At 39.6% G+C, this 24,024-nt stretch overlaps 1 protein-coding gene across 1 annotated transcript; it reads right to left on the bottom strand.

The window, feature by feature from the left end:
• Window positions 1-243: 243 nt before the first annotated feature.
• On the bottom strand, window positions 244-5,925 carry LOC126795242 (adenylyl-sulfate kinase 3). The gene is made up of 7 exons (XM_050522088.1): window positions 5,845-5,925; window positions 5,546-5,670; window positions 3,952-4,101; window positions 1,648-1,766; window positions 1,451-1,535; window positions 797-843; window positions 244-660 (listed from the first exon to the last, which is right to left on the bottom strand). Exons 2-7 carry the CDS (start codon window positions 5,667-5,669, stop codon window positions 559-561), a joined length of 627 nt encoding a protein of 208 aa, XP_050378045.1. The 5' UTR covers window position 5,670; window positions 5,845-5,925; the 3' UTR covers window positions 244-558.
• Between the last annotated feature and the right edge of the window lie 18,099 nt (window positions 5,926-24,024).

The following is a 24,024-nucleotide window of genomic DNA, read 5'->3' as shown; positions in this document are numbered from 1 at the left end:
TTGTTGAGTGGTAATGATGTAACACCGGATTTAGGTTTTATGTACAAAGTTTGGTCACTTTAACCGGTTTGGGTTTCAAACATAAGGTTGGGAGGACACCCAACTAAACAAGGGTTCGCGCATCAAATTAGCTGAAATGCTTCCGTTGGTTCTGCTCAAGTTCAACACTAAAGCTACAACTAATTACATAGAAGAGTTGGTCATTCACAACATTAAGAAACTATTTGGTATAGAACGTTATATTAAATTGATATTCGATTTCAATTTCGGTACAACATTAAAGTCATCAGACCTTTGATGTTGTTTCAGTGAATAGAATCTACAATGTTACTTTCACTGTTGAACTTGAAATCTCTTCCCCTATAAATCATCATAAAAGAGAAAAAAGACATTAACGAAATGATGTACTCACTCCTAGCTATTAGTACCCCACTAGCCCACCAAAAGAAGTCGGGTGGTTCGAAAGCAGGGTCAATCCAACCGATTATGTTTTGGAAGATACCATGTATATGGAAGAACTGCTTTCAATAGAGATGAAGGCAGTTGGAGAAAGATGAATCACTCAACTTGAAGAAAGCCTTTCTCCTCCAAGTATGTCACTACCTGGTCTGCGAGGGCTGCAGGCACGGGACAAACTCCATCATTCTGCTTTATTTCTATCTGACAACATAAGAGTCATTCATCAGCAAGCTAACGATTTTGTTATGTCACAGACTCCAACATATGTCTAAGGTCCCAGAGAAGATCCCTGCACCACCAATGTACAATTGCCTTTTATACATCAACAGAAACATACCTCACAGTTCAGTGGTTCTTCATATGGATCATCTATTCCAGTAAAACCTGCAATTAGAACAAGTTATATGAGAACTAGATGGCAGAGGGGGAAAAAAGATACCGAATGCAATTAGAGTGGATTGGTATTTATGTTTGCTAACAACAAGACTCTTTCGCATTTGCTAAACACGACATAGCTGTCTACTTTTTCTTTCAAAATACAAGTTTGAAATAGCATACCCATAATTTGAGAAGAACCATGAGTCCATGAACAACACATGAAAATTTTCAGCTTTTTATTGATGCTTTCTAGTTATCTTCTACTACAAGTAGGCTGCAACTTAAGAAACGAGATTTTCAAGTTTACTGCAATTTCATATAATATATGCAAAGAGTTGACCTATCTTCGGAAATAACAGGTCAAGTCCTAGATGTAACTAAAATATCATAAGGGGTGTTATATGTAATACAATTCTCTAAACAAGCTTAATATCCTTTGTACTCAGATGCATAACACATGAAACTAATAAACGATGTCAAGGTTGTCGCCTTGTAAGTCTCTAGAGATGGATTTCTTTCTCTTTATTTTTTTCTTTCAGATTTAAACCCGTGTGGCTCCTGATATATAATCCGTGTACAAATTTAGGAATTAGTATATGTTTCAAAAGCACACCTTTAATCTTTCCCTCACGTGCAAGCTTGTAAAGTCCTTTTGCATCCCTTGACTCGCATAACTCGAGGGGCATGTTCATGAAAACCTGTCATCATGCAGGTAAAATGAATATCCTTCTTCATTAAAAAGTTTGAAAATATTTACCAGTATATAACAATAACAGCCACAAAAAGAGTCTTGCAAGTCTTGCATCTTGCCTCAATGAAATTTGCATCTGGTAGCATTGCCCGACAAGCATCACGATCTTTCCTATATGGGGATATCAGACTTGCAATGCAGAGCAATCCTGCGTCTGCAAACAGTTTCGCTACCTCCCCTACAATTTAAATCTTAACAGTTAAACTTAACGGAATCAAGGATAACTCATGTAATTGTGAAGTAGAACAATCTCCCCACTCTAAAAGAAAATTACAGTCTTAGGCTGCAGGCCACATGATACATGTTAGTTCTGCAAAATCTTTACGTGATCAAAACTGATAGAGGATCTACATGGCAGAAACCATTAAAGTTTTATAAGAGACGTGGTAAAGAAGGTTCCAAAGCTCAGGCCTTGATCTAGCATTCTATAGGCGATGGTCTGTCTACATGGGAACTTGCTTGATTTGGTTTCAGCAAGGATTTTTTGAGTTTTAGAAAGTTTTATGATTTCTTTCTTATTAGGTTTTGTTTTATTATTAGGTAATTTATGTTTTACTTTTTCCTAGTGGTTATAGGGTTTAAGCTTCTCTATATATAGAAGCCTTTTGCAGGCAGAATTTGTTTATAAAAAATTGAAAGCTTTTTTACTTCCTTCCAGGCCTGTGTGACGCAGCCTAATTTCTGGGTGTGATGCCTAGAGTTCTACTGGTGTGATTCCAGTAGTCTTGTTCTGGTCTTGAATTCTCACCTTTAATTCCTTCTTAGCCTATGAGTGTTTTAAACAATCCTTAGCCTACAGTTCTCGTTATTTGTTCTGCATCATTTTGGTACCAGAGCCAGGTTGATCCGATGGCTACAAGACCAGGGAAAAACTTTAGGGGTCGCTTGACTGAAACCCAGCGAGATGCTTTGTTAATAAGGATTCTGGAGTAACTTGAATCCCTAGACACTCGGGTCAAAAAAATTGAAAATCGTGGGAAAGCTTCCACAAGTGACACGACAGATAACGTAGAAGAAGAAACTGCTGAAGAAAATAGTTCTAATGACCAGGACGAGCAGTCTCAAAGTAAGCAATCCTTAGGGGATTGGGTTAAGGACTTCCTTGCAAACAGTAGTTCCCATAACAAGGTGGATACTGCTGGAGATATCACGAAGAAAGTTAAGATTGAAGTACCCGATTTTGAGGGAAAAACTGATCCCACTGTGTTTTCAGATTGGCTTGCTCGAATTGAAGAGTATTTTGACTGGTATGACATGGAAGATGAGCGCCGAGTGAGATTTGCTAAGATGAAACTGGTACTCTTAGCAAAAGTATGGTGGGCTGGTGTTGAAGGTGATATTAGGAGATTGGGACAGCCACCAATCAGTTCATGGGAAGAGATGAAGGCCAAATTACGAGAGAAGTACATGCCATCTAATTATCTGGACAAACTGTGCGATCAGCTCACTGCTCTCTGGCAAGTTAACATGTCAGTGTCCGAGTTTATGCAGAAGTTTGATGAATTAAAGACAAGGAGTCAAATTGTAGAAGACCCAAAACAAGCTCTTGCAATGTTCAAAGCTGGTTTGAGACCTGACATAAAGAGGGAGATGATTCGCCAACCAGTGTACAGTCTCGAACATGCTTTTCAAGTCGATTTGGACTTGGAAGAATATTTGGGGTACACCACACAAAAGAAATTTGGAGGTCAGGGTAATGAAACAGTTCAAAAGAAACCATTTGAAGCCGTTGGTAAAGCACGGTCTGGAGCTCCATCGTTCAATCGAACACAAGATTCCAAGCCTTCTTCTTCAAAGGCTACAATCTGCTTCAAGTGTGGGTTAACAGGTCACATGGGATATCAATGCCCAAAGAAAAATCTGCATATTGGGGTTGAGCAAGAGGAAGAGGCAGAGGGGCAGGCAGCATATACTGATTTTGACTATGGGGAATATGATGCAGATGATCTCGAGAAAGAGGGCTTAGACACATCACTTTGCTCAGTCGTCAGGCGCATCTTAGCAGCCCCAAAAGTGGAAGAAGAGGATTGGCGTCGAACTTCCATTTTTCAGATGCTAGTTCGTTGTGGGGAGAAGGCTCAGAAACTAATTATTGATGGCGGTAGCTGTATGTTTAGGCTCAAAAACATACACAACATGAACATAAGGTCACACCAGAAACACCAACTCAAAAGCTGAAACTCCAATCTAACAAAGCATGCAAGAATAGGAGTCACATTCACTCTCACCCCACCCCCAATGCATAAAATGGAAGTTGGATACATGGATATGCTAAGAGTGGCCAACATGTACTGTCACTGAGAGCCTTAGGCCTGATAAAATGATATTAACTGAAGTTAATCCATGTTTCCTGAGATACTTACCAACTCTGCGAATATTTTCAGTCCGGTCTTCTGCTTTGAAACCAAGATCCTTGTTGAGACCATGACGAAGGTTATCACCATCAAGGATATATGACAGCTTTCCCCTTGAATGCAGTTCTCTACTTAGTGAGCATGCTAGTGTACTTTTCCCTGTTTCCAATCAAGAGTCCAAAAAGGCATATTAGAAAGGCTACAGAGTGGCTGGAGTAAATCATATGCTTAACACATACAGGATTTGCTGAAAGCCCACTCATACAAGTTTTCCATAATTCATTACGTAATAAGCTAGAGAAAATAACGAATATAGTCACTGGATAAGTAGCACCAGCTGGACTTTGAGTTATGATACTGTATACAAGCAAGTGAAGCAACCCAGTTGATGCTGTAGGTAGAATTACAACTGTACTAGTAAAACGCAAAGCCAAGCAAAGTATTCAGCTCCACACTAGCTAGTCCCCCTCAATATGATTGGAAAAATAGTACAAATTCTACGATCACTAAAATGTAGGATGGTCTTTGTTAAAGTATTTTTCATCTAATTTCCTCTAGAGCCCATTCTAAATGTATTTGTTTTCCGTTTCATTCAGGAGAGGACAATAAAAAAGAAGGAAGAGAACAGACAATTAAATTGTTTAAGACCAAAAAAAATTATCTAGTTTTTCTATCAAAACCATTTAAGATGTACACCTGTAGCTGTGTCATGAATTATCTTCTTCTGAATTCTTCTGTCTTTCAATGATTTATGTACCAATTACCCTATAAGCATGATATTATTTTCAAAACTTTTAACCTTAGCAAAGAATGGTGGGGGTTTGTAGCTATACAGTGATAATTTATGCAAGCACTGAAAGGCTAGGTTTTGAATATCCATTCTTCCATCCCATTTTCGCCTCTTTCAACAGAAAAAAGAGTGCAGAACAAAAGAAGTAATTTCCCGTAATTTCTGGATTGCATCTAAATGCGAGCTCGTTTGGTTGAGCCAAAATACCAGGTGGTTTGATGTCATACTATTTGTTGAAATACCTTTTTTTTTCTTTAATAAACCAAGATAGATTTCTTATGGTGGAAAACTGGATAGCAGTGACTTAGGACATCAAATTTCTTTCCTTTACCTGCCTCTTTTGTCCTACATTAATCTCTCTCTTCACTATTAATCCATTTTCAAGCAAAAAGAATGAACATAGCAGTAAAGCTTTTACAGATATACGTTTCAATATACTATAAAACATAGAGCGTATCAGAGAACCACAACAGAGATGAGCTGCTGACAAGGTATCATTTTAAGATTCTTAATCAGCTCCTTTTGCAGATTCAGATGTTCAGTCATTTCCTTCCATCAAATAACTGTGCAACGAACAAATCTAAATGAACATACAAATGTTTTTCATTTCGTAACTTAACCATAAAGGCTCAATTCCACACATTCCGCAGAGCTATTTTCTCAGGGAAAAAGCATTCAAGACCCATCACCAGGATGTGCATTGATTTTCGTATGCAAGTTCAATTAGTTCAGACATGGTTCCATAACAAACAAAGAAACAAAAAGGAAAATGCAGCTATGCAAGGGTGTTATTATAAAAAACAAAAAAAGAACCTGATCCGCTGAGACCCGTAATCCATATGACACAGCCCTTTTGGTTGAGTAGTTTCTGCCTTTCAGCTTTCCCAACAAGATATTCTTGCCAAAATATATTCGTTGAGTTGATCGCAGTGGACATTCTGTTCACAAACATAGATTAACATTTGAGAACAGACCCAACAACGAATGTAATCGTACATTCAACATTTACAGTTCATAGACCACAATGCAATGCAAAGCCAAGTATTGAAAAATGCAGCAGCCACATGATGAAAGGACTTGTCGAAAAAGAAAACCCAGGTGTGGTGTTTTACCTGAGACTTGATTCGAGGGCCGTTTGTTGAATTGGAGTCCAAGGAACGAAGGAAAAAGAAGAAGAAGAAGAAGAAGAAATATAAAAAAGGAATCTGTAATTGGAAATGCCTTTTTTCAAGCCATGTTTTTTGGGGGGCTGCCGATGAATCTGGACGCATCCCACTCTTTTCTCTTCCACTCTCCTTTTTTTGTCCTTTTGCTCCCACCCGTTAATCCTGTTTTCCTTTTCTTTTACACTGCTAATTAACCCTATTTTTTATTGTTTAAGGAGATTCTATTTCTATATTTCTCAATGTGTATCTTGTATTAATTAGATTAAATTATAGAATTTATTACGGACGTCGAATCTCTAATCATTTTGCGTAGATGATGTAGTTTCTACATAAAGACTAAAGGCGCAGTTAATAGAGCATCTCAAATAGAAATTATCAATAATCTCTATTATAGAGGAAAGTTTTAAGAATTTAGCTCTAACCGCCTATCTAAACTATTCTCTATAATAGAAAAAATGGGATGAAAGATAAATAAAAACTCTATATTTGTAGAATTTTTAAAATCTCTATAAATTTGAAAACAATCTCTAAATTGTATTACTTAACTTTACAACTCTCTATTATTCTTCCTAAAAAGGAAAAACGTTAATAAAGTCAAATATTAATATTCTTTAATTTAAACAAATATATAAAAAATTTAGATATTCGTTAAATTATGCAGGAATGCATTTAATTTTGTCGAATAATATAGAAGAGTTGTTAGAGTTGTGATTTTTTTATTGAGATTTTGTGATTTCATCTTTTATAATAAAGAAATTTTACATAAGCTATTGAAGATGCTCTTAGTCATGCATCTCCCCTTTTGCGTAGACTTTTCAAGTCAAGATAGCTCATGTGCCCTTCTGCTTGATGTACAATGACTCTTGACTTCAAATGATTTTAGGCCCCATTTTTCATACTAAAATGTAAAAAAAAAAATATATATATATATATATATTGACGGGAATTTTGTTTTCTCAAGGCCTCCAACACCCTTTTTGGGATGATATTTGGCGACGGATTGTCACAATATTTACTATTTTAACTAGCCATCAACACACGGATCGAGTGTGAATAACTTCCCACTTTTTACATAGTAGTTTAGAAGTTACCTGCAAAATAGAAATTTTCTTTATATTATAAATTTGTTATTTACATTTTTATCTCTTGATCATTCAATAAAAAAATTTATTAAGTAGCGTCATCGTCAATCTCAAGTAGCCCACTCGTCGGCCAATGGCAAGACCACCACAAAGTAGGCCGTCAGAAGATTCGGAGAGAGGAAAAAGCATAGATATCCCAGTAGCCCGACGGTAACCAAAGGAAAGAGGATTTTTGTGGCCAACGCCATAGATTTCAACCGCTAGAGCCAACTCTAGCATAACGATTTCTTTTTGATAAAATCCTAGCTTGTAATCCTGAGATACATAGCTTGCAATCCCTAAGATATTGAGTAGCGACCAAGTTCTGCACCTCATCTTCTGCTTCCCATTCCTTCAACTCCATCGCCTCCTCCTCCTCCTCAATCTCCAGCGACGACGACGACCCTCCCCTTGATTCCTTCCTTGTAGTCTCTCTCTTTCTCTTTTCTTGGCAATCGATGAAAATGATGCTTTTGTTTTGTTGTTTCGTGAATTCTATTTCCAGGATCTGAGTTCCATGCCCATTTCGAATGTGACCAAAGCACCGTTTGGTCTCATTCTTTCTCCTATTAGAAGCACTTATTATAAAAAAACAAGCCGGTGTTTGTTGTAAACTTATGATTTACGTACCTTTATTTTATGATGTAATATGATAACAATTTAACAAACTTTCATATGACAGAGTTTTGATAGGTTTGGTAGTATGTTAATGACGTAATCCTCTCGTAGCACAGAAAAATATGTTTCTAGATTGTTCGATCTATACATTATTTGGCAAACAGTTGACGAAATATTTTCCAAGTAAACGACTTGTTTTCTTCGACTAATTTGAACCCTTATCGCCCTTTAAGAAAAGGAATTTGTCCACTCTTCAAGACCTAGATGAGGCTTGAGATCACATAGCTCGATCTTCTTAAATGAAATTGAAAAAGGGATAGGATTCCACGCCGAAACTTATTCCCTCCACGGCCGTGGCATTTAGTGATTGGTTCAGTAAAAATAAGTAAGAATCGGGTTTGCTGTTCTGCGCGTGGGATTGATAGTTTGTCAATTGGGACAACACTCCACCTTAATCTCTCTCTGGGTAGATGAAAATCAAGATTCCATGAACGACGACGAAGCCTAGACTGATTCCATGAAAAAATCTCTGGGTCATCCTAACACTCCACTTCCCAGACAGTCCTCCGCTCCGGTGCCGCCGCAGCCTCACCACCGTGGCACCCTCCATCGAATTCAACCTCAAAATCGAAGCCACTGACCACCATATTCTCAGCCCAGCTCTGCCTCAATATCTCAATTCCCAAACCCTAGCTCCCGATTCGATTCAGAGCTCTGATTTTGGTGGAGGTGAATTTTGATATCGACGAGGAGAGCAACTATGGGTCGTGTTCCATGTCAACGACGAGGGTGAGGGAGTCTCTCTCTATCTTTTATGTCTCTCTAGATTTCACAGCTTGTGCTTTATTTAATTTGTCTTGAGGAGGAGTCGCAGGGGTTAGATGAATTGGGTCTTCGATTTTGCCGATGAGTTGCGGCTGCGGGAATGTTGATGTGCGCTTGTGCATCAATAGAAGTGGGATTAACAAGGGTGGTTCTTACTCTTGTTCAAAACTAACTTTCCAACAAATCAGAGTTTTCATCAACAGAGGAAGGAGTAGTGGGAGTCTTGAAAGACTTGATCTTGAGGCGTTTCTGTTTTTTCTCAGGGAAGACAATTGGGAAGGAGTGCTAGCTAGTAGCCACCAGTAGCACTGAAGCAGTAGCCCAGGAGCAGGAGGGACTGCATGTAAACACTCCCACTCTTCTGCATATTATTTTATGCAGCCTTTGATTTTGCATGTATGAGAAGTGTGCAGCAATCGAAAAACTAGGCGGCGAGGTCTTAAGCAGGGGAGGTCCGGTGCAGAACCGAAGATGAGGTCGGGTGCAGAGAGAAAAGTTTGGGATATTGGGTTTGGGATTGAGTTATGCATTTGGTTTGGGTTTGGCTATTTTGGGCCTCAGTTTGTGTTTTGGGTTGATTTAATTTTTCAAAGAATGGTTAATATTTATAATTAGATTTCTGATTATATTTTTTTAATTGATTTTTTTCCCATGCACCTGGACGCACATGTACTAAGTTAAGAATATGGTCGATCGACATCAGTCGATGTAATATGTATACTTATTATGGTATTATGTAAAAATTTCGTTAATTTTAGACACCGTTTGACCGTAAAATTTATGAGTCAACAGAAAAATACATGTTTTTATTAAACGGAAAACCTTTGACCGGAACTATTCGAAATTCCTTTTTTTAATTTAACCGCACATCCTCTCTTGGTAATTACATGATTGAGAACATATAAGCTCCATTCGGTCATCGGCCCCTAAAATTAGCTCTACCCATAGAGCATATTAATAGTGTTTTTTGTTGACCGGACAAATTAACGGTCAAATAAGATCTGAATCGGATGAAATTTTTACAGGGTACCTAAATATAAGTAATGATCACATCGGCTGGTGTTGATTACTTCTGAGAAGTCTCCTTCATATAGTTGCTTCATAGTGCGATAATTTTATTTTAAACCTAATATAAAGGTTATGATACATTAATGAACACTTCGGTGATCGACAATTCCAGTTCGGAATATGGTCGATTGACACCAGTCGATGTGATATGTATATATATTTAGGGACCTCGTAAAAATTTCGTCTGTTTTGGACATGGTTTGACCGTCTATACCGACGGTAAAAAAAAAGAAGGTGTTTTCACATATTAAAACCTCATTCACCGAGACATTGTCAAATGACTTTTCTCGATTCGACTGCACACACTAAGTGGTGATTTTAGATATGTAAACGGTTTTTGGTATTCGCATCTAGGTAATGGGTCCTCCCTTAGGGCATATTAGTGGTATTTTTGGTATACTGGAAATTCTGACGGTTAAGAGGTCCAAATTTGATGTAATTTTTACATGGTCACTAGATATATATCGATCACATCAACTGGTATCGATCGATCCCGAGAAGTTTCATTCATAGTCGTTTCATAATGTGATAGTTTTATTTTAAACCTAATATAAAGATTATGATACATTAAGTGACACTTCAGCGATCGACCACTCCAGTTTGGAATACAATCGTTCGACACCATCCAATGTTATCGGTATATATATTTAGGGACACCGTAAAATTTTCATCCAATTCGGACCTCGTTTGACCGTCCATATTTCTGATCAACCAAAAAAGAGGTGTTTTCACATATTAAAACCTCATTGACCAGGGCCTTATGGGTTTTCTCGGTTCGACCGCAGACGCTCGGTGATAAAAATTAGCTGATTCAGATATGCAAACGGTTTTTGGCGTTCGCATCCCGGAAATAGGTCATCCCTTATTGCGTATTAGTTGTGTTTTCGGTCAACTGAAAATTTCTACGATCAAACGAGGTCCGAATTCTGTGTAATTTGTACAGGGTCCCTAGGTATATATATTGATCACATCAGCTAGTGTCAATCAATCTCGAGAATTTTCATTCAGATATTCGTTCATAATGCGATAGTTTTATTTTAAAACCTAATATAAATGTTATGATACATTAAGACACACTTCGGCGATCGACAACTCCAGTTTGGAATATAATCGATCGACACCAGCCGATGTGATCAGTATATATATTTAGGGACCCCATAAAAATTTCATCCAATTCGGACCTTGTTTGACCGTCCGTATTTTCGGTCAACAAAAAAAAGGTGTTTTCACATATTTAAACCCCGTTACCAGGGCCTTGCCAAATGAGTTTTCTCAATTCGACCGCACACACTCATTGATAAAAATTAGGTAATTTCATATATGCAAACGACTTTCGACGTTCGCATCCCGAAAATAGGTCGTCCCTTATGGCATATTAGTGGTGTTTTCGGTTTATCAGAAATTCTGATTGTCAAACGAGGTCCAAATTGGATGAAATTTTTACAAGATCACTAAATATATATATTGATCACATCGGCTAGTGTCAATTGATATCGAGAAGTTTGCTTCATATAGTTGCTTCATAATGCGATAGTTTTATTTTAAACCTAATATAAAGTTGATGATACATTAGTGGACACTTTGACGATCGACAACTCTAGTTCGGAATATAGTTAATCGACACTAACAGATGTGATTAATATATATATTTAGGGACCCCATAAAAATTTCGTCCGTTTTGGACATAGTTTGACCGTCCGTACCTACAGTCAACCAAAAAAGAGGCATTTTTACATATTAAAACTCCATTGACTGAGACTTTGTCAAATGAGTTTCCTCGATTCGACCGTGCACGGTCGGTGTCAAAAATTAGGTAATTTCATATATGCAAACGGTTTTCAGCGTTCGCATCCCGTAAATATGTCATCACTTATGGCGTATTAGTGGTGTTTTTGGTTTATCAGAGATTCTGACGGTCAAACGAGGTCCAAATTGGATGAAATTTTTACATGGTAATTAAAACTATATACCAATTATATCGGCTGGTGTCGATTAACCATATTCTTCACTTAGGTTTTCGATCACCGAAATGACCACTAATATAATATAACTTTTAAATTACATTTGAGTTACACTTCTAATATTATGAAGCCACTCTATAGAGGAAACGTCTTATTCCCAATTGACGCCGCATGATGCAATCGTCGCATATAATTACGCATATGGTAAAAAATAATATCGAATTTCGGGCTTGTTTCACCGTTGGTTTGTTCAATCAACGGAAAACGCTATCAATAGGCCCTATGAGTAGACCTATTACCGGGGGCTGGTGGCTGAATGTGGCTTACATGTTTCAACCACGTAATATTACCGGGTGAGAATGTGCAGTTGAATTAAAAAAAAATCGGACGGCTCCGGTCAAAGGGTTTCCGTTTAGTAAAAACACGCGTTTTTGTGTTAACTCTCAAATTTTATGGTCAAACGATGTCCAAAATTAATGAAATTTGTACAAGGTAACTAAAAATATATACCAATTACATCGGCTGGTGTTGATCGATCATATTCTTCATTTATGTTGTCGATCACTGAAGTATTCACTAATGGAAGTTCAAATTAGTTATTAATTTTAGACTTTAAAGAAAGCCCAAACTCTTTAGTAGGTTAAACCAATCGATCATAAATGCAGTCCACTCATTAGTAAGTTCAACAGTTCTAACCTCATCTTCATTAAATTCTATTGGCCTCATCGTCAACTCACGATCAACTAAATTTAAAATGTGCAACCAGTAATGTTTTCATTTTCTCTATTTTTTCTTCCTCCTCACACAATACTTACGACAAAGATCCATTCTAAATTTCTATGACTTCCAACAACTGAGATTAATTGAAACTTAAAAACTTTACTACAAGAACATGAGATAAAGATAATACTTGATTGGTTTTTGACAGAGCGTGAGATTACATATCAATTCAAAAGCAAAGACAATAACATAAGAGTGATAGATATGATGAGATAAAGGTTTCAGATATACCAGAATAGTTAAGAGTTCACATGTGTAAAAAAAGTTAAGATCAGACTTCCCCAATCTGTAATTCATCTACAATGTTCCCAGTATATTCAAGTAGTACTATAGTATCTCAAGCAGAGTTGTTTCTTCCTAGTGCTGTACTTCAACTCCATGTTGTCAAAAACTATCATGGCATAGATTTGGAATGTAGTTAAGCAGTTTATCAGTACCAGTATGCAAAGTAGTCCCACAACAAATTGTGAGATGTTTTGTGTATGGAAATGAGAAACAGCTTTCACCAGTTCTATATTTGCGAAAGGTATCTGCAAAATATATGATTCAAATATGTGACCAGATGCTAACATTTACTGGGAACATGTATATATCATATATAATATATGAAAACTTAGAAAAATTCCTCTCACCTTGCTTCCAAAAGCCAAGTATCCACCAAGTGCAAGAGGGAACATACACACGGTTATTACTACATGTGATGAAGTCATTCCACTCCACATTCACTTATAGCAAGTCTTTATGTGATTTTGACGCTTACGAGCTATGACATAATCTTCTAGGTCATCCCATACGTGATATGATGATTCGTATATTAAGCATGTGGGAACCCCACATGCCATGGATGATGGTGGCACGGCCGTGACACTTGTGTCCGGCCATGGGTCGGCCTCACGGCCAGCCAAGGCTTTTCCGCGGACCTCTAAGGCCGTGATTGTAACAAACCGGAAAAAATATATATATATATATATATGTAGACACAAGAAATTTAATGAAGTAAATCATTTTTATTAAATGATTAAATCGACCAAGAACCCGACAAAATTGCACACGTGACTCAAAAGTCAACAAAATCAGTCCGGACCCGAATAAAATTCGCGTCAGCACATAAACGGATGATCGTAATCAAAGCTACGCGATTCCGACTTTAATTGGAAATTGAATGCCATCGTAATCAGCACATAAACGCTCATTCTTCATCAAATCCAAATCCAAACTCAAGTCCACGAAGAATCATCAAGCTACCAAATCTCTCGTTCTTCATCAAATCCAAATCCAAATCAAACTCAAATTCTCAAGATCAAGTGCATGTCACCCTTGAGCCAAATCACATACGGAGATAGAATCAGAGGAGTTCACAAAGATTGTAACCCCTCGCTTGATTATCAATAAATTACATTTTTTTTGTACACGTGTATGCATTCTTGTTTGTTTTCAGATTCTCGTTCTACAAATTGGCACGCCCAGTGGGACATTTTTGGTCTCTCATCTCCTTCTCTGAAGAAATCTTCAAATCCGTTTGTGCGATGGCTTTCCAGAACAACCAAGCCGTCCTAACGAAGAAATCCAAGTCCACAACCGCGAGGTCAAGCGGAGAGGCCGAGACGGTCAAGAAGTCCAAACAAACATCCTCCAAATCAAAGAGTCAACCGATTGCCCTTGTCACCCGGAGTGTGGCTAGAGCTCAACCCACGACATTTATGGCACTTGCTAGTAAGCCTCGTCAACCAGTCATCACCTTGGAGAGCTTGGGAGCAATAAAGCATGCCTCTCAAAGTGGGAAGAAGCAAGTGTCAAAGGAGAAAGAGCCAAATGAGCAATATCCTCTATCCGTTCATGGTGATGGCCTTATCTTGGAAGATATTTTCTCTGATGATGAATCAAGCACGACGTCATACCATGGAAGTCCCAAAGAAGATGGCGATAACTTTCATTATATGGCACACGAATCCTCTTATGACAATGTGCAGGTCTTGGTGATGGGGGCATCCACAATCGAGGAGCAACTCTCCAATCTGTTGGAGATGGTTGAAAAGCTCACCCGAACAGTTGAAGAAAAGGAAGTGCAAATCGCTGAGCTCTATAGCAAGTTGGAAGATCACAATGATGAGAACTCCACCAAAGGGTCGCTTGGCAGGAGCAAAGTAAATGAAAAGGGGGAAACGTCCAAGAACGATGGCGACTCGCTTGGTTCCTTATCACTCCAGCAATTGCAGGACATCATCACCAACTCAATTCGAGCTCAATATGGAGGTCCTTCTCATGACTCCCTCACTTACTCCAAACCTTACACTAAGAGGATCAACAGCTTAAGAATGTCGCGGGGGTATCAGCCACCAAATTTCCAACAATTTGAAGGTAAAGGGAACCCAAAGCAACACGTCGCCCACTTCGTGGAGACTTGCAGTAACAACGGGACAGAATGCGATCACCTTGTCAAGCAGTTTGTTCGCTCGTTGAAGGGAAATGTCTTCGAGTGGTATACAGACTTAGAGCCGTAGTATGTCGATAGTTGGGACCAAATGGAGCGCGAGTTCCTTAATCGATTCTATAGTACAAGGCGGACGGTGAGCATGATGGAGCTAACTAACACGAAGCAACGAAAGGATGAACCCGCGATCGGTTACATCAATAGATGACGCTCATTTAGCCTTGATTGCAAGGATCGACTGGCAGAGGTGTCAGCCGTTGAAATGTGCATCCAAGGTATGCACTTTGATTTGCTATATATCTTGCAAGGAATCAAGCCTCGTTCTTTTGAAAAGTTGGCTACTCGAGCCCACGACATGGAGCTAAGCTTGTCAAGTCATAAGGGAAAGAATGAAACCTTGGTCGACCAACGAAAAGACAAAGTCTTCGGAATCAGCTTTGACAAGGTTGTGAAGAAGCCTTCCAAAGAATCAATGGTCATCAATACTGCACTGTTTAAAATCTCTATGCGGGATAAGAAAGAGTTAAATAAGGTGGAACCTCCTCGAACCTACGATAGGAGTAAACGCACGTTGAAGGAGATGGAGCGAAAGACGTACCCGTTCCCAGACTCTGATGTGGCGGGCATGTTAGAGGATCTGCTCGAAAACAAGATAATAGATCTTCCGGAGTGCAAGCGTCCAGAAGAAATGCATCGTGTCAACGATTCGAAGTATTGCAAATATCATCGCCTCATTAGTCACACTATAGAGAAGTGATTTGTTCTCAAGGATTTGATAATGAACCTCGCCAAACAAGGGAAGATTGAGCTGGACATTGACGATGTTGCTGAAGTCAATTGTACTACCGTAATATTCGGATCGTTCGAGCCAGTTCCACCCCATTTTCACCAAATAAAACCACCGTCCCATTTCACAAAGGAGGCGCGCGAACATAAGAAGACCAAAGAAGTTAAAGAATGTCCTGCTTCCACACCTATCCTCCAAGTTGCCTCTAATGTCGATGATGAAGGATGGATATTGGTCACTCGGAGAAGAACTCGCAAAGTTATGATGTCAAACTCACCGGTTGCCCGACCAAGTCAGAAGAAATCACCTTCGCGACGAGAGGAGAATGGACGAGGACGTTTTGAGATGAAAGTTGTTCCATATTTGTGGAAGCCTCTTCGCCGAAACTTGTCAAAAGAACACTTGCCTACAAAATAACCGAATGTCACTTCAATGGCCACAAGTTGTGAAGTCAGCTTCCAGGAAGACGAGAAGCCTAAAACAAGAGAAATATGAGCAAGTCAAGTGTTAAAGAAGAAAGAGGTGTTGAAACAATTGGAGAGTCTACCTTTCCAACTCAGCCTCTCTGACTTGATGCAATTGCCAAAATCAACGAGATGCGCACTTGTGGAGTTGCTCATTGATGTAGGAAAACACTCCACAAGCATGAAGGAACGTGGCGCGTGTGATGCAAATTGTGATACCATTCACTTCACAGATGATGACCTACAGTTGGGCTCTAAGCCACATAATCGGTCTCTTTTTGTGACAGGGTACATGCGAGAGCGGAAGTTGAATCGCATGCTCATAAACAGAGGGTCAGCAGTAAATATCATGCCCAAGTCAACCATGTCTCAACTTGGTAATAATGTTGATGAGTTATTAAGGAGTCGTCTCATGATCTAAGGTTTCAACCAAGGAGGACAAAGAGCGATAATGATGATCAGACTAAACCTGGACATCAGAGAGCTAAAATCAAACACCTTGTTTCATGTCATCGATGCGAAGACCTTGACAAATTGTTGTTGGGCGACCATAGATACATGAAAATGTCATCGTGCCATCCACTTTACACCAATGCTTCAAGTTCTATCGCGGATGTGTGAAAACCATGGTAGGAGATACCAAACCATTCACAGAAGCTGAATCATACTTTGTAGATTCTAAATTCTACACAGATGAGGAGTCAATAAAAGAAGTCCTTCCGGTCGGAGTACCCTCTACAAGGAAAGCCGCTAAAGTTAGGGAGAATGACGCCCAGGTAAAAGACATTGAGCTTCATGGTAAAGTGTCACAAAAAGTCTCATCTGAAGTGGCAACATCATCTGTAGAAAGAAAATCCAGCCATGTCTTTCCGGTCCTTCGTTATGTTATGAAGTCTAGACGAAGGGAGGGGGAATCTCCATTTGTGGGGACAAAGTCACAAGAGTGCCCACGAAAATTAGAAGAGAATGATGTGAAATTGTTGAGAGAGGAGTCAACATTGCCATTAATAAAGGTGAGCAACCAAAATCCCACGAAGCAGCCACTAGAGGGGTTTGTCAAGCCAATTCAAGGTAAGACGGAACATGGATCACTGCCCCAGAAAAGAACAAGTGAAGGGTTCAAACCTAACGCATAAAAGCTGTTAGAAAAGGCCGGATACGACTTCGGTTCATCAAGCAAAAAGGACGACCAAGCTGCAGCAAAGATGGCGCATGAGCTAGATGAGCCACAAAAGAAGTTAAGAGAGCAAGGGGCAACATTTGATTCTTCTAAAGCTGGTCTCGGTTTCGCTTCAATTAAGCCAATTAGAATTTCAAATAGAAGAAGAAGGGCGGAGCGAGCCAATGTGTAACATATCAGTGTAGAGGTAGTTGAAGAGAAGAGTCAAGAGGTTCAGTCAACCCCTCACATTTCGTCGTTCGATCGCATTCGTCCAGATCCCCGAAGGGCAACATCAGAACGTATTGAAGGATCAACCACAAGGGTGTCAGTTTTTGACCGTGTGAACATAACAGCAAGTAGAGGTTCAGTCTTCAATCGCATCGGTAGTACAACCACTCGGCCTTCCGTATTCAAAAGGATGTCAAGTTCAGACAAAGATATGAGAAAGTCAAACATCATTCCGCGGAAGCCTGCATTGGAAAGGATCCAAGCATCTAAGGAATGATAGATATGCAAGAGGAAAACGACTTGTAGTCAAGCGGAGAGCAAAGAAATTCTAAGTCTTATCCCGTCACGCATGAAGAGACATTGTGTGTTGGAAGTGGATTCCACGGATCAACTCAAAGTGAGGCAACATACCATCATATTCACTGACCAAAAAGGAGATAGCGACCTCGGTAATGGTGATGAGGATGACATTTTCCAAACCTCTTATCATATCACGGTGGCAGAAGCAGATGCCGTAGAGGAAGATGATCATGAAGATTTTGATATTGAAGTAGACGAAGCTCCTCCAGAACTTGAAGACGGGTGGCAAGCCACTATGGACGAACTTAAGGAGATTAACTTGGGAACAGAAGAAGACCCAAGACCTATTTTTGTGAGTGCATCTTTAAGTTCTGAAGAAGAAAAAGAATATATTGATCTGTTTCTCGAGTACAAAGATGTTTTTGCTTGGACGTACAAAGAAACGCCCGGCATGGAACCAAAGGTAGCAATTCATCGACTTGCTATCAAACTGGAGGCTCGGCCAACTAAGAAAATACAAAGACTCTTTCGAACAGAACTTATTCCTCAAATTGAAGCAGAAGTTGATAAATTGATTGCCGCAGGCTTCATTAGAGAGGTTCAATGTCCTAAGTCTGGCTCCAAATTCAAGTCAAAGTGGGATGGTCCTTACGTCGTCAGACAAGTATACATGAATGGAGCTTACAAAATTGTGGCGGAAGACGGTTTGAGGATCGGTCCCATTAATGGCAAGTTCTTGAAGAAGTACCATGCTTGAAAACGTCAAAGAATGCTCCGAGTCTACACGAGCCTAAACTGCATAAGACACAAAAAAAACAAAAAAAAGGCTCCAAGTTTGCACGAGCCTAAACTGCACAAGACACACAAAAAGAAAAACAAAAAAAATGCTCCAAGCATGCATGAGCTTAAACTGCACAAGGCACCCAAAAAAACAATTGAACCGTGATGACTTGATTATTTCTTTAGAATGATACGTAGGCAGCTTGAGAATAACAATCTTAAGTTCAGTCACATTAAAATAAAAATAAGGGTTTGTCTGCCAATCATACAAATTCTTATTTCACTGATAGTAAGTTGAATTTCAAAATCGATTGATTACAAAATGATTGAAGAACAAAAAAGAAGAGCAAGTCCTGATCATTTAAGTCAACTATCACATCCAGGTCAAACCCTTAAAGCTGCTACGATGTTCTTCAAAATGGGCTCGCAACTTCTTTGCCTCTTCAATCTTTGTTGCAGTCAGTTCTAGAATATCTCGAATTTGACACTTCTTCTGTTCTAGATCAACAAGTCTTGCATCGTGAAGAAACAAGTCCGCATCCAGCGAGTCCAACGTCTGCTCTAGCTTCTGTTGTTCTTTCTTCAATTTCTCAAGTGTAGACTGACGATGATCAAAACTATTTTGTCAAATTTCTTGGGCTGTCGTGATTTCAGACTTTGTCTCTGCCAATTTTTGGGTGCTGGTGCCCATGGTGCATTTGTGAGCGCATGCAAGCCTTGCAGAGTCATATCGGGTAGCGTTTGTCATCAACTGCTCCAATTTATTTTTATTGTTGATGGGTCGACTTCATATTTGCTAAGTTCATTCGTCAACATATCAAGCTCATTCCTCCCAGTAATAATCATCTTCAGAGAATACATCGCTATCACGCCTTCTATCTTTGCACAAACTTCCGCAACTGCTCGCATGCAGATATCACGGAGCCATTGACTTGTATCCACTACCTCAATATCGCACACAAAAGCTTCAAGAAATATTGCTTTTTCTGAAGGCTTTGTACTTCCTGTCGCCATGGACAAACCTGTGTATATGAGGGTAAAAATGAGGATAAATTATTGAAGAAATACGGGAAAATAATGTATAAATGAAGTCGCGTATACCTCTCTGGTTAACTGGTTGTGGTTCACTCTCCTTCCGATGTACGTCATTTTCTGGGAAAATGTTAGTTGCACACTCCTAAAAAGAAATTGAACGCCGTTACCTGAGCAGATTTCATCAAAATAATCGATATCTTTAAGCTGGGAGGAACAAAATTGGATCAAGTTGGCAATAAGTGAACTATTGAATATGATACATAGCTAAAGGGGACGAGCACAAAAGCAAATACAGCAAAAAAAAGAGGTTTAAGCGAATACCTCAACATGCGCAGGCACAAGTTTTGAAGGACCAGGAACATCCCCAAGAAAATTGCCGCCAAGATCAAAGTCGGCATTAGAATTGAAGTAAATAGGTCCAAGACTAGCATCATCCCTCTTTTGACGTTTGAAGTGCACGACTATGAGTACTACTGTTGCTTCTACTACGCATCCTGGATGTAGCAACATTCTCCTTCGACTTGGGGCGGAAATCTGCTGAATCTTCGATTCATTCCAAAGTTGGAGTAGGTGGAATCTGATAGTTGTCAACCGGGGGCAAAGCTTCGGCGGAAACTAAAATTTGGAGAGGAGTTGTCGCACGGTCGTCTCCTTTAGCTTTTAGAGGCTCTTGTTGTGGCAAATTTACAATGGTTATCTTCATATGCCTCTTCAACGCAGGGTGATGAACTTTGGACCACCATTCGATGTAGTCCTGAGTAACCATAAACTTGGTGATGTCACTTTTCATAGGCAAAATTACCTCACCTTTTGTGCCAAGCTTTGTCAAACTATCCCAAACCGAGTATGTCCGAGCCAAAGGTACGGGTCGGCTATCTATTTGGGAACCTCCGGGAACACCCTGAACATATCCGAATTGTCAGCTGAATCGCTGAGGGTTATATGGTTCGACTACTCGCCAACTATCTTGCCGTATGGACACAAATCCGGAGCGAAGGCTATTGAGATAGGCGGAATCTGCAGAAAGGGCTCCGTGGGTGTCAACGATCAATTTGCGCACACTTGGAACTTTGGCAAATCGTTCCATCCGAACATTATCACAAGCTGTGAACAAGGTACGGGCCCGTCCATCCTCGAAATGTCTTGCTGACAATTCCCCTGAAATATGAACCATTAAAGGCCTGAAGCTTTCTGGATGTCGAGAGAAGAAATGGGTGCCGAAATACTTGCCCAACCACCATACAAGTAATGAAAAGGAAGCGCAGTTGCACAGCTTCCTGGATCAGTTGAGACGGATATGGCATTTAAAACCTGATATATATTCGCCAATACGGGAACCGCCAGACAGTAGTGTTGACCTCGGGCCATCCTGTGAGTGATCTTAAAAACTCCTGGACGAATAAAACCTCGATCGTTCTTCGGGAATACGAATAAACAAAGCCGACACACATAAAAGGCAGAGAGGTAAACAGATTTCATGCTTGCTTCTTCTACGCCTAAATCCTCGAATGGTGAAAGATCTTCCGGAGTTCGCTGACGAATCCCCAAAATGAAGCCCGATGGATCGTGAGTATTAGTGGGCGCGTCCCTCTTATTCAGTGTACTCATGGTAATAGGCCTCTTGTATCTCATCTGGCCTTTGTACCAATACCGTATCCATGTAGCTATCTTCACATTGCCACGCTCTCTCTTGCACAATCTATGGTAAGCAAGAAACAAATAACGACAACTTTTGGGGATGAGAAGCTCTCATTCTTTACTCTTTGCAGAAAACTCAGCAATGGGTGGAACAACTTCGTCATAAAACCTTCCAATGATAGGCAAGCCTCCAATATGCTTAAGGTCTAAAAGGGATATAGACATCTCACCTTGCAATGTGTGCAGAGTGTTTGTAGCAGGGTACCAATACTCACAAAAGGCTCGCACAACGGGAGCAAAACAATCATAGCTGAATAATGACGCGAACACTTCTCGATAGAGGCCCGTCTTCTTGATGTGGTCTTTGTCTCGGCTTAAAAAATCTTCTACCCACTCCTAGTAGCACTCTGTGTAGGTAAAACCGCCGGTAGTTCGAAACGCACCCCATCGCACAGAGTTGTCAAATATAGAGTCATTGAGAAGCTTGAATGACATCACGGGAGCATCTTCGTCACAGTGTGCAGACTTCACCATCAAAACGTCTGAACTTAACTCCTTATTTCCTGACTTAGACGGTCGAAAGCTGGCTACTTGACGGTTCACTGCGTGAGTCCACTGCGAGACGGGAGTGGAGCTGCCATAAAATGGAGTTTTAAAAGCGAATGGCCCAGTAAGAGAGGGATATACAGTCAAGGTGGTGCCATCATGTTGCTCATCTGCGACATCCTCAAGGATAGTAATCGTCCCGTCCTTGAAACTTTTGAAAGCCGCCATGCTGAATGTGATGCGTAAAGCCTAAAACGCTTTTATTGAGTGCTGTCAAGTCTATGAATTGAGAGCAGTCAAGCGATTAGGTCATTTACGTTCTTCAAACTCTGAAAGCCACCATGCTGAATGTGATGCGTAAAGCCTAAAACGCTTTTATTGAGTGTTATCAAGTCTATGATTTGAGAGCAGTCAAGCGATTAGGTCATTTACGTTCTTCAAATCCGTCAGAAATCAACGCGTTTCGAAAGAAGTCGAATGGTTAGATTGACCGCGGCGTTCGAATTGTTGTCAAAATCCTTTAAAAAAAAGGTCAAAATTAAAAAAAAAACCAAACCGATTGCAAGAAAGTATGACCACACTTGATTAATCAATGATTCATTGATTAATCATTGATTATCAAACCTCACCTCTATCTCTCGGCTGAAACTGCACCTCTCTCTTAACTCTTTTCAGATCTGAAAACCCAGGAGGCCCTTTGCTCAGCTACAAGGACAATCCGAGTTTAGCTCTTGACAAAAAAAAGGTCACGGATGCTAAAAAACCCTCTTGGAGAAACAACCTACGGTTCTTTGCTGCAAAAAACTTCAGGAAATTTGGGATGAAGTTGGGGAGAGTGATGAGCAATGAGACAGGATGCTTCTATAATTGGAGCAGGAGTGTCTGGATGTATACAAGCGAAAGGTCGAGCTAGCTTCAAAGTCAAGGGCACAACTTCTTCAGGCACTGTCTGACAGTAGACTTGAGCTTTTTGCTCTCTAGTCAGCTCTTGAAAAAAAAAAGTTTCATTGGAGTTCCAGAGAAGACTTCTGGAACAATCAAAGAACAGCTTGCAACTATAGCACAGCACTGGAACAGTTGTGGAAACAGAAAGAAGAGAGAGTAACAAAGTTTTCTGCTGTACAATCACAGATTCGACAGATTTGTGGAGAAATTGCCGGGAACCTTTCTCTTAGTGAGACTCCTGTTGTTGATGAGTCTAATCTGTGCCTGAAAAAGTTAGATGAATATCAATCAAAGGGAAAAGAGCGAAAGGTTGCACAAGGATGACATGGATTATCAGATAGCAAAAGCAAAGGATGAGGCTCTCGGCGGGAAGGACCAGTCGGTTGATAACTCCTACAGACCTGACTTGAAGAAAGCAGCCCTTGCTAGGATCAGTGTAGTTCACAGGAGTCTCGAGGTGTCAAAATCTGGTGCCTCAGGAGAGGATGAGGACCAACAGAGTTGTTTGTGGATGAAGATTATGAAGATGAGCTTGAAGCACCAGCTGGAAACTCCTGTGTATTGAACTGTGTGTTGAACTGACGATTACATGGGATTAAATAGGACTTTATGGGACATTATTCAACATGCATAATGCAAAAGCATGCTCAAGTAGACAATCAATGTGGCTCATTAATGCAGGCAGAGAAAAAAAGGCTAACACTGCTGAGCAATCAATGCAGCTCATTAATGCAGGCAGAGAAAAAAAGCCAACACTCCTGAGCAATAAATGCTAGAGATGAATTGTCAATGATCATCAATAAATGCTCAAATCATGCCAAATCAACACTAAATCAAATAAATCAATGAGAAAATCAGTAATTTCCCTTTCTGACAAACTAAATCTCGGAAGTCATAACGAAAAATTACTACAAAATTTGCGGAATCCCAGAAGCTAGCTCCACAAATTCTCCAAGTTAAATTACATACTTCAAGCTACGCTTTCGACACGTGACGACGATATGTCTGCAGCATGACTTGAAGTGAGGGCATTTGTAGACACAAGAAATTTAATGAAGTAAATCATTTTTATTAAATGATTAAATCGACGAAGAACCTGACAAAATTGCACACGTGGCCCAAAACTCAAAAAAGTCGGTACGGACCCGAATAAAATTCGCGTCAGCACATAAACGGATGATCGTAATCAAAGCTACGTGATTCCGCCTTTAATTGGAAATTGAATGTCATTGACGATCGAAATGGTAATCGGACATTTGATTAAATTAATAAATTTTTTTACGGTTATAATTAAATCAATTATTTGAATATGTTTAAATTAGTTATTCTCATAACTAATTTTAAATTAATCATAAAATACATATTGATATAATTATACAACTAAAGAAATATTATTATTAAAATATTCTATAAATAGAATATTATTGACACTATAAA

Source organism: Argentina anserina, chromosome 1 (assembly GCF_933775445.1).
Source record: "Argentina anserina chromosome 1, drPotAnse1.1, whole genome shotgun sequence".
NCBI classification, from domain to species: Eukaryota; Viridiplantae; Streptophyta; class Magnoliopsida; order Rosales; family Rosaceae; genus Argentina; species Argentina anserina.
Note: the sequence above shows the minus strand (reverse complement) of the source record. Positions and strands in the feature narration are given on the sequence as shown.